At 39.0% G+C, this 16,878-nt stretch overlaps 1 protein-coding gene across 2 annotated transcripts in view; it reads left to right on the top strand.

The window, feature by feature from the left end:
• The first annotated feature begins 853 nt into the window (after nucleotides 1-853).
• The window catches only part of PREX2 (phosphatidylinositol-3,4,5-trisphosphate dependent Rac exchange factor 2), a 295,769-nt gene continuing 279,744 nt past the window's right edge, over nucleotides 854-16,878 (top strand). For both annotated transcript variants that reach the window (XM_075125146.1, XM_048840883.2), the window contains exon 1: nucleotides 854-1,392. In XM_075125146.1, coding sequence (XP_074981247.1) covers nucleotides 1,252-1,392 — 141 coding nt within the window. In that variant the 5' untranslated portion in view covers nucleotides 854-1,251. The remainder of the gene's footprint in view (nucleotides 1,393-16,878) is intronic.

Below are 16,878 nucleotides of genomic sequence, written 5' to 3'. Positions count from 1 at the left end.
GATTACTTACTAAAAGTTCTAAGACTACATTCCTGTTCTATCTCCAGCAAAAGCAGCACACCGACAGACAGATCCTTTGTTTCTCTTCCTCCTCCCAGCTTTTGAAAGTATCTTGTCTCCTCATTGGTCATTTTGGTCAGGTGCCAGCGAGGTTACCTTTAGCTTCTTAACCCTTTACAGGTGAGAGGATTTTTTTCTCTGGCCAGGAGGGATTTTAAAGGGGTTTACCCTTCCCTTTATATTTATGACAATGTGTTTGTGAAGGTTCCTGTCAGATTCCTGTAGTGTCTTCATTTATTATACGGATCTGAACTTCCAAGTGCAAAGAGCAAGCCTCATGGCCTGGATAGATTTAATAGCTCCCTTAAAACAGGACAACTCCAACCAAACTGTTGTGTATGTTTATAGTGTGCTTGGTTGTGTATGTAATGTTGAATATAAAATATGAGTGGATACAACACGATTGCACACACAGAGACACAGGTATTTGCCTGTACGCGGCAGAGTATAAAACGTATAGCTATAATATATATTATATACATATGTGTATAATGTGTGTGTTTATAATTATATATGAAGGGGGGGATGCGTGGGTTGAAGAAACCACATTCTGGCTGCTTATTACCAAGCGATAAACAACAGCCTGAATCCCAGCAGTCTAGCGAGCCTGGGACATTTTAAAGTGAATTCTTATCCTCTCGAGTTGGAGATCTCCAATTAGCCTCAGACTAAAGCGCACAGCGTGTGTGTGAAACAGGCAGTTGCTGGCACGCAATCTTTCCCAAGGTTGTGCTTCCTTTCCTTTTTCCTGAGATTTGGCTCAGGGGGAAGGGGTCGAAGTCACATGGACGCAGAGCTTTTGATTAATGTCCAAGCTGCCCGAGCTGCTGCTGCTGAAGCCTTCCCACCTCGCAGTCACACAGAGCGCTGGGAGAGCAGGCAGCCGGTGACCACTCATTTCCTACAGGCTGTTCCCCCTTCCTTACTGGAAGAGAACACACGCATTTTTATTGCTTTGCTCTTCTGGCCCTCAAACCACTTCTTGAGCCGTGGAAGAGTGAGCGAGTCTGGTTAACAGCCTGCAAGCCACGGAAGACCAGCCCCGCGCTATGTAACTGAGTGGGGTCTTTTGTTGTCCCATCTGAACTTTGCTAGAGGAAACACTGAGGCAGCGTTTCCTATTGGTGGCTGCAAACAGCAGAGGAGCTGGGAGAAGCAGGAGCTGGGAGCGAGGCTTCGCTTTGGGGAACAATGACAGAAGAAAGCAAAGGGGAAGGGAAAGGGGAAAGCGGGAAGGACCTGGAGAAACAGCTTCGCCTCAGGGTGTGCGTTTTGAACGAGCTTCTGAAGACTGAGCGGGACTATGTGGGGACTTTGGAGTTTCTGGTGTCGGTGAGTTAAGTTTCACGAAGCTGGGTTCATTGGTGGCTAATGGAACAAGTGACTTGTTGAACAGGAACAGCACCCTCTTCCCGCCCTCACAGGTTTACCGGCGGGGGGCGAAACCAAGGAATTGGGGCTGTCGCGTGGGGGGAGAGGGCGAGAGACCCAAACAAACAAGCTCGGAGGCAGAGCCGGGTGAAATAGTTTTCCCGAGTCAATCAGTTGATCGCAAGTAGCTGTTGTTTCTCTGTTGCTTTAAAGAGACTGAAGCGAAGTGGCTTGTAAATGGCTGGCCCTAGGTGCGCTTTTTCAGGGAATTTACCACGAGACAAACAATTGATCTGGGACTGGCATCCAAGAATAGAGTGCAGTGAGATTCAGGTACACTTTGTTCAACGATCTTTTCAGTCTCCCTGCGTTGTTCAGACAGCAGCACAGTGCAGTCCTTTTATTTACAATAACCCTTGAAACACAGTATTCTGGTGGGGGGGTCACAGAAAGAGCAAAGGGGGGTTCTGATCTACAGCAGCTGTTGAGTATTAAAGCCACATGTGGCATTCACCCCTTCCTCTACCCCCATATTCTCCAATTTAAACCAGCCTTTGTAATGTAGTGGTTGGATGGAGAGTTGAAGGAACGGTTTCTTGTTTAAAAGTGTATCTTAGAGTATGTTTTAGCAGTAAGTTTTAGCTTCATTCTGTGTCTTAAAGTCAATGTTAACAACATGATTTATTGTTAGGTTCAAATCAGGTAGTTGCAGAAACTTTTGCTTTCTGCTGAAGTTATCCTCTGATAGAGCCAAAGAAAGCACTATTTTCACTATGGATTGATAAGACAAACATCATAACATTTCTTCCCTTTCCCATTTGCACCCAGCATCAACAGCATTACTTTAAGGCCTCTTTGGGATAAACAAATCTCAAGTCATCTGCTTGGTTTTGCAGAGGGTCTTCCATAATAGCCCTGACGTTCTTTTCTCTCCTCCCCCATCTCCTCTGAAGGGGCAATCTTTCAAACAGCAAACTTCCTGCTTTTTTTTTTTTTTTGGAGATCTCTGAACTTTCTGCTTATTATCATGGCAAAGGAAAGTCTCAACTTGGCTATGACAAGGAGAATAAAAGCACAGACAGTGGAGTGAAATAAGATCTACAGAGTAGCCTTTTTGTCCATTTGTTTATGTAAAACTATCAGTGGGCCAATGTCTTTTGCTTTTATATTTGAATATTAAAAAAAGAGAGAAAGCGGTAGTAAAACTGTACTAGACTATGCTTCCATTTAGCAACCATGCTGTGCTTATTGGCACAAATATTGATTTTGAAGTGACTTTGTCCAAAGTTTGGTTTTCAGACCCATATTTGATCTACCTCACAATAATTATAATGTTTACATTTTCACAAGTGACCAGTTATTTGGGATACTCAGTCTTTGGGTATCCAACTTGAGACTCCTTTATAGGGTTTTGGTTTTCAAAGCATGGATTCGGTTCCTCCCCTGCCTGATGTGGAGCAAGGATTTGATATTGGGTCTTCTCATTTCCAGGAGGGTGCTCTAACCACTGGACTATGGGGTATTCTGGGACCAGTTTATTACACTGAAGCAGTTCCAGAATGTATAAATTACTAAACACGCATTGGAGGAGGGGGACTGGAATCTGGGTCTCTATATACAGTGGAAGAGCTTCAAAAGAAGTGATTGAGAGACACCTTCCCCAAAATACCCCATAGCCTGGTGGTTAGAACACCCTCCTGAGAGGAGGGAGGTACAACTTCAAATTCCTGTTCCACATCAGGAAGAGGTGGGAATTGATTCCTGGCCAGTGTGTTAACCAATGGGCTAAAAGTTATAAAGGGGACAGTGGCGTCAATTCCTTCTGTGTTTTTTGCAAGAAAGAGATTAGGTGCCTAATTTCCGGAGAAGGTTCATGACTGAGAATCCAGTGAAGATAGGTGCCTCCCTCTGACCCAGACTTAGGTGCTTAACTCCCTTTGAGGGGTAGGGCTTAGGCCACACCCCACTCATATGTATTCCCTATTGGTTATCTTAGACAGCTCTCTGCTCAGCATGCTGGCCTTTGTGGATCCCATTTTTGGTGCCTCTCTAGGTATAGAGGTCTTAGGCATCTGACGTGGAGCTGTGGATTTCGCTGGGTGGCACAGCACAAGAACATTAGGCAATGGAAGGCCGAGCACTGTGACACTTAAGACCCTTTGTGGATCTAATCCTCATGCTTTTAAAAATTTTACCGCTTGAAATTAATAGGATCAGAAAATATTTATCACATCTTGAGATCAGGGCCTTTTTTTGTGAGGCCCACAGAATGCAATGTATTATGCTATGTTTGGAGAGGCAACTAGCTACAATTACAAACATTACAACACAAGAGACCCTGGTGTATATGGCAAGCTAGTTTGACTAGACAAGATGGTGCAGAAATTCAAGTTGTTAAAAATGGTCATATATTTTCAGATATGTTAAATATAGGAAATAAATAAAACTAGCTTGGTAAATGAAAAAGGCCAAAATTAATAGGGAAAACTTGTGTGAAAAACCTCAATGAGGCTATTGTGACGAAGCGGGAACAAAGACATTTAAACCATGAGAAATTACTTGATGGTGTCATTTTTCTCATTTTGAAAGTGAATGCAATGTTAATGAAAGATTTGGGATTAACAGCATTGAAGATTAGAGTCCTTTGTTTATCTGTAGAACTCGTTCAGGTCTGGGTGGTTTCCATGTACTATCCTTTCAATGGACTTCAATCAGGGACCCTAATTTAGGATAAGAGGGTAATTTGTTCTCCAGGCCCATTCAATCCTTGGAATTTTTGCTGAAACTGTCAAAAAATTTATTCGTTGTGCAGATGTTTTTTATGTTATTTGCATGCCTTTTACGAGCTACACTAAGGTTACTATCTCTTGTTATAGGCACTGTGGTGGTGCTCATCATTGTGGTATCTGATCACTATCTCACACAGGCTACTGTGTGTGATCAAATATGAAGTCAGTACTAACTTTCAGTCACTATCAATCTGGGGTAGATTCTGAGAGGTAAAGGACTCCATACCCCATTTTGCCAGCTGCCTGATAACACTTTTTTGTTAACATTCATCACATATGGTTCTGAACAAGTTCTGTTAGTCTAACAATGTCAATATAATTCCAATACTGAAAATGAAATGAAAATATTAGACGTCTATGTGGTCATGATGGTGATTTTTTTTTTACATTTTTGGCAAGCTGACCTATAAAATATTCGGGAAGGAATTTTCATGTGACCATTCTATGCCTTATAATCAAATGTGCCCTGTTAAGGCGTGATAACACAAGATGATTTGAGCAGCAATGTGATTACAAGGGGGAATGACTGGAATTCCGTGTTATTATAAACCATAGTTCCTGACTCAGGAGGAATTGGTAAAAGAAACGGACAATAGATAACATGAGGTGGAGTTTGTGTGAGAAAATAACATAAATCATAATAGATTTATCAGCTCTAAAGTAAAATTCCTTCTAATATTAAAATTGAAAACCTGAAAGACTGAAGATATTGACACAAATGCTTCTTCAAGATCTACTGAAGTAACTGGACTATGTACAATAAGTAGGGCCCTACCAAATTCACAGTCCATTTTGGTCAATTTTATGGTCATAGGATTTTAAAAATAGTCAATTTCACCATTTCAGATGTTGTTTATATCTAAAATTTCATGGTGTTGCTACCTTGGGGGTCCCAGACCAAAAGGAGGTTGCAGAGGTTGCAAGGCTATTGTAGGGGGGTTGTGAGATTGCCACCCTTACTTCTACACTGCTGCTGGCGGGACGCTGCCTTCAGAGTTCGGCAGCCAGAGAGCAGCGGCTGCTGGCTGGGTGCCCAGCTCTGAAGCCAGCATCACTGCCAGCAACAGCGCAGAAGTGAAGATTGCAGGGTATGGACAGTGGGTTACCATATGTCCTGGTTTTCATGGCAGCCTTCTGCCTGGGTCAGGGTTTGACAGCTGGGGTCCCAACCTCCTGCTCGGGTTGGGGGCTGACAGCCACCCTCACTTCTGCGCTGCCTTCAGAGCTGGGCTCCCAGCCAGGAGCTGTGGAGCTTCCTGCAGCTGCGGAAGGTTCCTGGAGATGAGTCTGACCTGGCTCTGGGAGCAGCCGCCGCAGGGGAAGAGGAAGTCCCATCCCTCCCCAGCCCACGCTGGGACTAGCAGCTGGAGCCTGGCGCACTGTAGGAGCCCTTGGCTGGAGCACTCCCAGTCCTTCCCCTCCCCTACAGTAGCCAGATTTCACAGTCTGTGATGTGGTTTTCATGGCCATGAATTTGGTAGGGCCCTAACAATCAGATACTGTAATCTTAGAATGTATCTGAATTGTAAAATTCTGCTTGCCCGCTCACTGAGAATATTTTGATTAGATAAACAAAATTCCTTTCTTCCCCAGTCATTCCTCATCTGTTATCATTATCATGGTAAGGAAGGTCAAGAACACTTTTTTGTCTGGGTGGGTAAATTTGTATCACAGTTTTTCCAGGCTGGTGTGTATTTTACGTGAAATACAGCAGAGGTATGTCGAGTTGGGTAAATACTTTCATTACTGAATTGGGCATTGCTGTCACATCTATATGTGATTTCTCCTACTGGCCTATTTTTGGTGTTTTTAGCCTACACACATCAGAGATAAACCTTTGAGAGGACCAGATTATATTAAAATTATTCTTTCTTTTTTCTGACTCTTCTGTGTGACAAACTGTAATTGCATGTCATATACAAATTCAGTTGATACCTCACTAATAACTGGACATATGGTCCCATTTCAGATAAGTACGTAAGCGCTTGCATAACTTTAAGCATACTAGTAGTCTCATTGCCATGAATAGGACTAGACATACACTTAAAGTTATGCATGTGCTTATGTATCTGACTGAAACATAGCCTTTATTGTTAGAGTATTTCATTCTAGCATTTGGAGTTTGAATTGGAAGCCAATATTTATTTGTTGTTATAGGAAAGTTAAATTATGGTAACTAAAGAACACTAATAAATACAGCTAACATTACTGCAAACAATAAATGTTATCTAAGGCACTAAAGCATTTTTAAAGGACATCGTGTCTATAGCTAAAGAATACTTTGAATTACTTGATGTTTCTGAGTACTATGTCACCAGCAAATTGGCATTCAGAGTTCTCCAACACTTGGAAGTACAGCACTTTATTTTGCTAATCATGCCATTTCATACAGCTCAAAGAACATTAAAAAATCCTGATTTTTCCAATGAAAGGGAAGACTGTATTTAAAATCAATAAACTACACTTTTCCATAAACCCCTGCCCTTCTGGGTGTGGAGTGAAGGGAAGATTAGTCACTTAATTCTGGAGGAAAAAAAATAGGAATGATATTTAAGATAATGTCATGGTGCTTTTTAATTTTATCTTTTGTGGCTTCATCAGTGTTAACATCAGTCATGAGATGACATTTTAGAAAATACAATAGATACCCTTAATTGTCTTTGTTAATTTATATATGATACACTATGTAAAACTAAAATTGCATCTTTTCTTTTAAATATGGAACAGCAAGCTAACTAGATCTAAACTGAATAGTCTTTTTTGGAATGACTTTTCAGGACCCATGTTCCCATGGGCCCCACACAGCTCCTTTTGGAGTCCAGCAGTGCTTCTCTGCACGTTGGCCAGAGGAACAAGTTGAAAAATGCCAGGTATTCTCTCCCCTGAGGTTTAAGGCTCTGGGTGAAATCCTGGCCCCATTGGTGTCAATGGCAAAACTCCCATTGACTTCAGTGGGGCAGGATTTCACCCTCTGTGTTTCGAGCCATTACCAGCAATGAGGAGCTTGGAGGCTGAAATTAGATACCAAATGTTAGTGCTACACAGTGCCATAAGCTTCCTGGGCCTCTCACACACGCGTTACTTCTGAAATACTCTTTTATAGTTGTAGTTTGGTACAAACTTCTTACGAAAAATATTAATCAATTACAATTATACATACTATTATGAAGTCACTAATTATTATAGTATTTATATTTTATAAAAGGTTTTTGAATGAATGGAAGGGAAGGATTTTGGCTGGCTGCATTTTTTTGATAAGATTATGTGATTTCCTTTTCCTCTCCTCAGTTTAACTTCCCCCTCTTACCCCTCACAAATTCTATGGCTGCTACATCATAAAAAGTCTAAAGGAAGTGCAAACACAATTACCATAGAAAGTCAGCATCTTTTTCCATTCACTTCCAATTTCTGCTGTTTTTTAACTTGTCTAGGCATTACAAAGTGAGGAAAAACCTGAATGTGTTACTCTATTCTTAGTCAGGCAAAATTAAATATCAGCAGCACCACCTGTGGCCTTTATCAAGGTAAACGATAAGCTGTATTAAAAATGGTTTATTTATTTCCCCATAAAGGAAAACAGTTGAGATATTTTACAAAGTTTATTGTCAAGAAAGGTGTTTCCTATCTCAACGAGTTAAGGACAAGGTTCACTCGAGGACTGACAATAATAAAAAGGCCAAAGCTTTTAAGGGGGCTGTCTATTAAGTAACTTATTTTGCTTTGAATACACTGGGTTATACTACATTGTACTCAGTACAGATGTCTCATATTTTAATTGGGTTTTCTCCTTGGTCTGTCTTTGCTGTAAACTAATATAAATGCATCTTTGTTGTAATCTGTTTTTGAATGAGCAGGACTGTTGCCCTTGAAAAATTCAAGCCTATCTTCTCTTCTGGAAGATGTTAATATGGGGGAGGAAATAAGCTGACTGAACTTCTGGCCTGATGGAGAAAGGGAAATTGGGTTTGAAAGGCTCAGCCTCACAGAATTTGACTTGGGTATAAGCTGAGCACTGAAAAAGATACAGAGTAAGAGGACAGGAACGGTTAACTCTATGCAGTTGGCTTCTGGTGCCTTCTGCAATTATGGTGAAGTTTCTTGGTTCAGCTCTCTAAATTCTTACACTATACCTAACATCCTGGTTGTATCTGGGCATCTAGTTAGTTTGCCTGTGAAGATATTTCGGACTGTGTGCTAACTTTTTGTATTTACGCCTATGCATTTTTCCCTATCTGACCTTCAAAATGGCTGGGCAGATTCATAGGCTCAGTGTTGAGCAAATATTCAAAAAATATTCGATATCCAGGACGAAACTCAAACATAAATATCGAGGTAATTCTTTCCTCTGTGATACACTGGCTCAACAAGTGGAACAACAGGTAGTACCTCGTACTTCTATAACAGTTTCCTTTCAAAGATCTCTGAATGTTTTACAGTCATTAATAAATTAAGCCTCAGCAACCTTGCACATGGGGAAGTTTAGGTTCATGGTCAGAGAGATTGCGACTTTGGGTCCCAGAGGTAGTAAAGCCAAAAATAGAACCTAGATATCTTGGTTTCTAGCCCTATGCTTTAATTACAAGGCTATCTTTTTTTTCTTATGTATATTTGATGCTAAAAGAATGTTTTCCTACTAAAAACATCTCTGAGAGATTGTGTAAGAACAATTTTTCAAAGCCAGTTTCATTCTGTAGAAATTGTATTGTACCACAGTTCCTTGTAGGCTGTTTACAAGCCACGTTATCCATGATACATCATTGTAGGGGCAGAGCTAAAATTTTAGAGACTGCCACTGTTCCTGCAATGAAATAATTTGAGGTTGTGACTAAACTCCTGCCTCCACTTTGTGCTTTTGGCAGCCCGGCTTCAATGCATTTTGTACGCCCATTTACTTTGAAGTAGCTCCTGCCTCTAGCTGTCATTGTCAGGTGTGTGGGTGAAGCTTGCTAGGAAACTAGCTCTGCAGGAGCAAGGAGTAGAAGTACCATAGGATTTGTAGCAGTTCAGAGCAGAGGTGTAAGAATACTGCTGGAAGGTAAAAGTCAGTTAGCCTTGAAGAGAGCAGATGTGGAAATAGGAGAGAGAACAGGGGTTTTACTCTATACTTGTTTTTTTGAGGTACAAGAGTAGCTGGTGGAATGTCTTTCTGAAAATGGCCCATGATAAACCACCTGTTCTCTGCTCTTTCCATGGAGGCACTTATTAAAATTTTAAAGTTGTCTTTGAGCAGAAGTACTCCCGTGATCTATTAGGTTTCCTCTGGATAGATTTTTCCTACATTTTAACTTTGAAATGAGTATTTTGCAACGCTCGTACTTGACGTTTACATACTTCATATGTTTAAATGAAATTTTGCCTTGTAATAATAGCTGAAGAACAAGGCCAACACCACTTGCTCAACTAATTTATGTTAAATGCACTTTATATTTTATTCCTCCTAAAGATATTGATGGTATTGGACTGTTCAGACAGAATCATAATCAAACATAAATCAGTAAACAAGAATTTACATTTGTATTTCCCATTTTTTATCAGAAATAATCTTTGAGTTTTAAATATGGAAGTTGTATGTCTGAAACAAGAAGCAAAGTACACTGTATATAACTTTTCTGGATAAAAATACCAGATAAGGAATTAATGTGCTTAGGAAGTGCTAAACATCTAAACCTACAGTAACTACTGAATGATTCATTGGTTTGTATTCTTGTCCAATAAATAATCTAAATTTGACCTTATATTATTGTAATGAGCATAATGAGACTCAGAAAAATGGAATGTGAAAAATATTTTTTCTCACTTTGAAAATTTTTAGGATTTTCTCCGTTTCTTTTGTAAACCCAGGAAGCCATGTTTTACCTCTTAATTTAGTCCCCACTGTGACCTTCTCATAAACTAGGTACTAAAAATGCAAAGCTATTTCATTAACATTAAATATTGTAAAATGAAGCTGCTGATCTTTTGGACCCCATACAGTTGAGTAACAACACTGGAATATTGCTCCACTATATTATTTGGTCTATTTAAGATTTACCTTATATAAGTAATGTAAACATACTGCTGATCAAAAGGCTAGAAGAAGTGGCACAGCTCACATGCTTTATGACACTATTCGAGGGATCTGTAATTTCTGAGCATTGTAAAAAGGGGCAGCTATAAGGATAGTTACATATGAGATTTTAATGTGGGAGAAAGCAACTGAAGCTCAACACTGTACAAAGTATCCTTTCATTAGAAGGTCATTACAACGGACCTCATGGGGTAGAAGGAAGGGTAATTGTGAAATGTTACTGGAATTGGTATAGTTATGTGTCTTGTCAGCTTGAATTGAATTGTAAAACATTTAATACTGTTTAGTTCCTCCTGTTTATGCCATGTAAAAATATATTTTCTAAGAATCATTTAAAGCATGAAGAAAATTGACATGTGTTCCAGTTTTTCATAAGATGTCTCTGTAGAAATGGTCACCTTAACCAAATTTACAGCAATAGACACTTCTTTCCACTGCGAGTAAAAATGCATTTTGGCCTTTTTCTCTTGCAGCTTCATAACACACACACAGTTGAAAGCACAAATATTAATTTTTGGCACATCCAAATTTGTGGTTTTGAAATAAACTGAAAATTCAGGAAAGTGTAATTTAAAATACTAAGGGACACCTGACTTTGTTTCCCTATAAGAAAAGGGAAACAAATTTTTTTTTCTTTTAGCATGCCTCCCAGCTTGCCAAAGTTCAAGTGCATGTTGCAATGTATGACAAAGACCCAAAATGAGGGTCACCACAGAATTACTCATATAGGAAATTTAAATTGCTGTGGGATTCATTCTTCCTATAGCCTCAATTTCATGTTTCTTTATTTTTTATGTAAACAACTTTCAATAGTATAAGAGAGGAGATGCAAAATTTATGTGATGCAGAGGTGATTTGGGGACTAAAATGAATGACTTTCCCCAAAATGAAGGACATTTGAGAGCCTCCATCCTTCACTGTTCTTAGATAAAGTGTATTGAGACCCTTGATTAAGGATATACATGTTTCCTTTTCCTTTACTTCTTGAGGTAGCAGAACACAAAGTAGGGGGAAGCTGTCCCTGAAATTTACAGTGGTCGGCGAATACAATAGGGAATGTGTGTGAAGAGGCATTACCAAACAATATGCCGGAAAAGGGAGTTGAAAGAAAAGGTCTCAAAGGACTCACTGAAGTCAAGAGTGGGGAGAGAAAAAGGGGAAAAATAACAATTAGGAAGAATGTGGGAGGTGTGGAAGTATAGGAGAGCCTGTGGTGAATTAGGCAATATTTGCATGAAAAAAGAAGGGAAATATCTTCTACTTGGTGGGAAGACAACTGGAAGGAGGAAGACAAGCTGACTGGGTGAAGAAGGGTGGAATGGAAGAGGGAGCAATAATTATCAGCACTTCTGGCAATGAGGATGGGTATAAATGTAACTTTGCAGCCCAAAATCTACCTGATGAGATTTCCAGATCTTGTAGTAGATATGTTGATGGGACATGCATCCATTGATTTTTAATGTGTTGAGTTGTGCAGATGTTGGTCCATAGCTGTATGTTGGAAGGTTGATGAAAATGTGGGTTCTGATTTGGGGAAAAAGTCTAGTTTTAGACCTCCTCTTATACAATCAATTTGTGGTGTGTGAAAGTGTTGTTTCTATTTGTGTAAGGATCTTATGTTCTCTTTTCCAGCTATTATACATTGAACTTGACAACCTCCATAATGCTTAGTTCTTGAGAATTATGTTAAAGGTGCAATATATAATCCTTCTTTTGGATAATAGCAAGTATTTCAGTAAGGAAAAAAATATCTTCTGAAATTAAAACATGTACTGACTTTTGTTAACATTTTGAAAATGAAATAGGTTGTGGAGTTGTCCATCATCATCATCATCATCATCATCATCATTATTCAAGTGGAATTCACAAAGATTCAAGATAATATATTAAAAATCAGAATTAGAGGAAAACTCTCAAATACTCACAACTACTGTATCTAAATCAGCTCTAGGCCCTAACTATAAATATCTTTGGTAGTAAGATTTTGTTGAGTAACAGCAGCAAATAGTATGATACTATAGCTAAACAAAGAATGGATGTTGTAGAATTGATGGGAAATTGTTCAAATGTATTTCATATTCGGTCCTGGAACATTCTATATTTGTGGTAGAGGTGCAGTAAAGTAGATGAATATGGTCCTGAAAACATAACCTTTTCTTTTCTTTCAAAGATTCCTCAGTATAGGTATATCATCTCCTTTGAAACTGCATGAGATCCTGTTTATTAAGAATAATGCCTGGAAGTTGATAGTTATAGTCTGTATAGTCTGACTGTGTTAATTTCTTCCCATATACTGTAAGGCTGTACCCACAGGAAATAGGAAGATTTTTGTCTATGTTTAGTAAGTTCAGCTATTACAATAGTCAGACTGGCCTGGAACAGGAGGTAGGAAACTTTCCTGTTTCGTTGTTGTGCATATACTGAAGATTTCTTGGGCTCCGAATGATAAGAAGATCATTTTTTCTTCAAACATACTACAAAGTGCAGAGAGAGATTTTTTTTTACTTTTCATTGTGTTGAATTGCTGTGATCGCTATTGAAAAAGCAAATCCCAGTAGGTAATGGATCACAGTTTCTTTCACTGTTCACATTTCCAGACAACCTTAGCTGTCTTTGTTTCAGTACCTACAAGTAATATAATTTCAGTAGAGAAAGCAGAAACTTTCCTGTTTATTTAAAGTATACATAATACATAAATATCTTGTGAAGGTACTTACTGGATATGTGAATAGATGAAATAAAATTGTATCTTACTACTGTGGTTTGCCTGACTCTGTATTATAGGCAAAATCCTGACACCTTCAGAAGGTCTTGGAGAAAGGCTCCAGGGTAGCAGAATAGGAAGAGTTCTGCTGCTTATAGAGGAGGGGAAGAAAGTCTGTGCCAGGGGACTCTGTTCCTGATGCAAAGTGTGGAACTATGCTTTCTGTGGCAGTGCTGTGTATACACGAGACTTGGAGGGGATGGAAGAAAGCCCGTGGATCTGTGCACTGGGAAATCTGCTGGTCAAATTTTTCCATAATGTAGGAGTGCCAGTTATGTGGATATTACTGCAGTAGTGGCTACAGTGAGACACCTCAGGTTTTACATGGACTGGGGAAGGAGAAAGATTTGGTGCTGAGCACCCTTGCAAATAACCTATGTGTAAGCCCTATTCATTCGGATTTTGGTCCAATATATTTATAAGGACTCCCCTGCCTGTCTCGTTATGAGATAATGAAATATTCATGTGAGCTGTCTGAACAGCACTAAATACCACAAACCACAGGTTTGAGCAACTCTTTGTATAGCCCTCATAACAAATGAAAGCATGTATACTTGAAAGACTGAAGAAGGAGAGGATTTACAAATATATTGCCAGACATCAGTAAATCTTACTGTATTTTGAATGAGTAAAAACAAAAGTTTGCTTCTCACAGTAACAATGGTGCAGTCGGACTAGTCATACATTTCATTCTATAGGCTGGATGAAGAAACTTTCCTTAATTTGCTAAATTCACAGTTCCTGTTTAAATAAATCAGTAAAAATTCTAGTTTGACTAGTCCATTTTATGTTTTTAGCAGTTTATATTTGTAGTCTATTGTAGAATTTTGTATTAAGGTTCAAATCAACAATAGGTTCACTTGTTACTTACCCAGTTTCTTTAAGTTCTGGCAAATCAGGACATGTGCTTTCTAGTAAATCATTTGCTTTCTAAATCCCTCTACAGAAAATGTCAGTGCAAGTGAATGTTGAGAATTTAGACACACATAAGTCAGGAAATTCAATTCTGTTTTTCATCTCCATTGTACTAGTAAAGATTTTGAAGTTTGCTTTAGATCTGAAACAGTGAATTACTTTTATCTAATGATAGATGGTCTTATTTCCTTGTTAGTCCTATTCTGTTGTGTAAATGACATATCGCAACAGTTATCACACACAGTGTTATCTGAATTTACCTCAAATTTCTCTTAAATTTAGAAAAAAATGTACTTACCTAAGTGCATGGTGTCTGTTGTCAGATGGTGACACTTAATGACAAATGCTATATTATGAGTAATAAAATTCTTTGTGTGAAATCCTGGCCCCACTGAAATCAATGGGAGTTTTGTCATTGACTTCAGTGGGGCCAGAATTCCACACATTTTCTGTGATGGTAAAAGGGAACTTGAAAACAATAAGAGAGATACCGGAATTATTACATTAATAGAATTTAGTCTGTATTATATCATTTTTCAAAATGAAAATATTAGTGAATTTGCACACGTGTAAATTTTTCTTAGAACAAAATTAAATAGGTTGGATTTTCCCCAAATACTTATTACAGTATGGAAAATTAAAAATCTAAAATTACAACTTGCAATACTACTTAATATACTGTACATTGGTATAACATTTTGATATTTTACTCTTTAGAGAAACTTTTAAGCTATTCTTAAGAAATCAAATTTGATCTCTCTCAGTACAGCATATTTACATAAATTTGAAAACCATATGGAAGAGTTTTGACTCCTGATTGGCAATTTTTTTTTAAATGGAGCATTGAACCTTAAAACAAAGTGAGATGGAGTATCAAATTAAAGTCATATGGTTTTGAAGTTAGTGGTTTGTTTATGTGGTTCTAAGCTCAGAAGAATTTGGATATATAAAAAGATTAAAGAGCCTTTCAACAATTGAATAAATTTAAAATACAAACCAAATACCATCTAATTTTCATTACGGCCCTTTTAGTGGTTGATGCTTTTTGTAGATACTCCTGCTTTACACAAATTGTAAAATGTTTTCCCTACTGTCCCTGTCTTGTTTCTCAGACATAAACTGTTGCTTTGGAATTCATTTGAGGTCACCATTTACTATTTACAGCTAACCTTTTCATTTCCCCCTTGCCCTAAGTAGATCAGCATTTCTCACTACTATACTGCATTCTGCTTGGGGCCTCCCCCGGTCCAGAACATGGACTGCTCCACTTCCTGAAACAGGTAGCTTCACCCACAAAGGATGCATCTTTGGATTCCGCCCTTTCCTTCACAGAACACACTGCTTTTTTCTTTTAAAATATTCATCTCTTCCCTACCTCTCTGGACCTATGATGTTCCACTTACAGCAGGATTTCAAAGCTGGCAGTCGTAATGGTTCTTCAGAAGTTGTGTAGCAGGTGGTAAGGTTCTAGCAGCGCAGACCTTGCTAAACCTCTTAGTGACTGGAGTCTTCTCCTGAGAGGGTGTGGTCTCTTCAATGGCACTCATCTTGTGTAGTCACCACATAATACTACTACTACTAATAAAAATAATAATTAATATTGATATTATTAGTATGGTCTAAAAGCTCCCATTGTACTGGGCAATGTACAAACATGAAAAGAGACAGTTCCTGCCTGGAAGGTATTACACTAGTCAGGTAGCTCAACCTCCATAGGATGAGGCAGGTCTTAGGTGGAGACTTGCCAGAAGATAAAGCCTGAGAAAGAGATTGGCTCTCCTCACTGAATTCTACTTTTAAAGAGGCCTACTGAGTTGCTCAGCCCAGGGTGAGGAGGCAATAGGATATACTTTCCTACACTGCATAAGATTTCAGTTCATTGAATTGGATGCAGTTTCCTTCTCCTCCATCCATCTTCAAAAGTAACTAACAGGTTCTTGAGTTCCACAGCTGGCAGTGGTATTCAAAAAGTTATTTTATTTCCAGCTTTGACCTCAGCTTGATTAGATGGAGCCCACTTCTGAGAGCACAGGCGCTGTCTTAGTTCTTCAGAACAGGGAGAATACTGACTTATAGGGAAAAAGAAAAGGAGTACGTGTGGCTCCTTAGAGACGAACAAATTTATTTGAGCATAAGCTTTTGTGAGCTACAGCTCACTTCATCAGATGCATTCAGTGGAAAATACAGTGGGGAGATTTATATACTCAGAGAACATGAAACAATGGGTGTTACCATACACATGTAAGGAGAGTGATCAGGTAAGGTGAGCTATTACCAGCAGGAGAGCGCCGGGGGGGGGGGGGGAACCTTTTGTAGTGATAATCAAGGTGGGGCATTTCCAGCAGTTGACAAGAACGTCTGAGGAAAGGGGTGGGGGGGAGGAATAAACATGGGGAAATAGTTTTACTTTGTGTAATGACACATCCACTCCAAGTCTTTATTCAAGCCTAAGTTAATTGTATCCAGTTGCAAATTAATTCCAATTCAGCAGTCTCTCGTTGGAGTCTGTTTTTGAAGTTTTTTGTTGAAGAATTGCCACTTTTAGGTCTGTAATCGAGTGACCAAAGAGATTGAAGTGTTCTCTGACTGGTTTTTGAATGTTATAGTTCTTGACGTCTGATTTGTGTCCATTTATTCTTTTACGTAGAGATAATGCCAATTATGTCACGGCAAACCTGGTGGCTGAACTTTGTGGCTTTGTCCTCACCCATAACTATTTCACATTTGGGGACAATGTATACCTTCAAATCAGCGACACTGCTATGGGTACCCGCATGGCCCCACGGTATGCCAACATTTTTATGGCTGACTTAGAACAATGCTTTCTCAGCTCTCGTCCCTTAACGCCCCTACCCTTCTTGCGCTACATTGATGACATCTTCATCATCTGGACCCATGGAAAAGAATCCCTT

This window comes from Caretta caretta, chromosome 2 (genome assembly GCF_965140235.1).
Source record: "Caretta caretta isolate rCarCar2 chromosome 2, rCarCar1.hap1, whole genome shotgun sequence".
In the NCBI taxonomy this organism is placed as follows: Eukaryota; Metazoa; Chordata; order Testudines; family Cheloniidae; genus Caretta; species Caretta caretta.
Note: the sequence above shows the minus strand (reverse complement) of the source record. Positions and strands in the feature narration are given on the sequence as shown.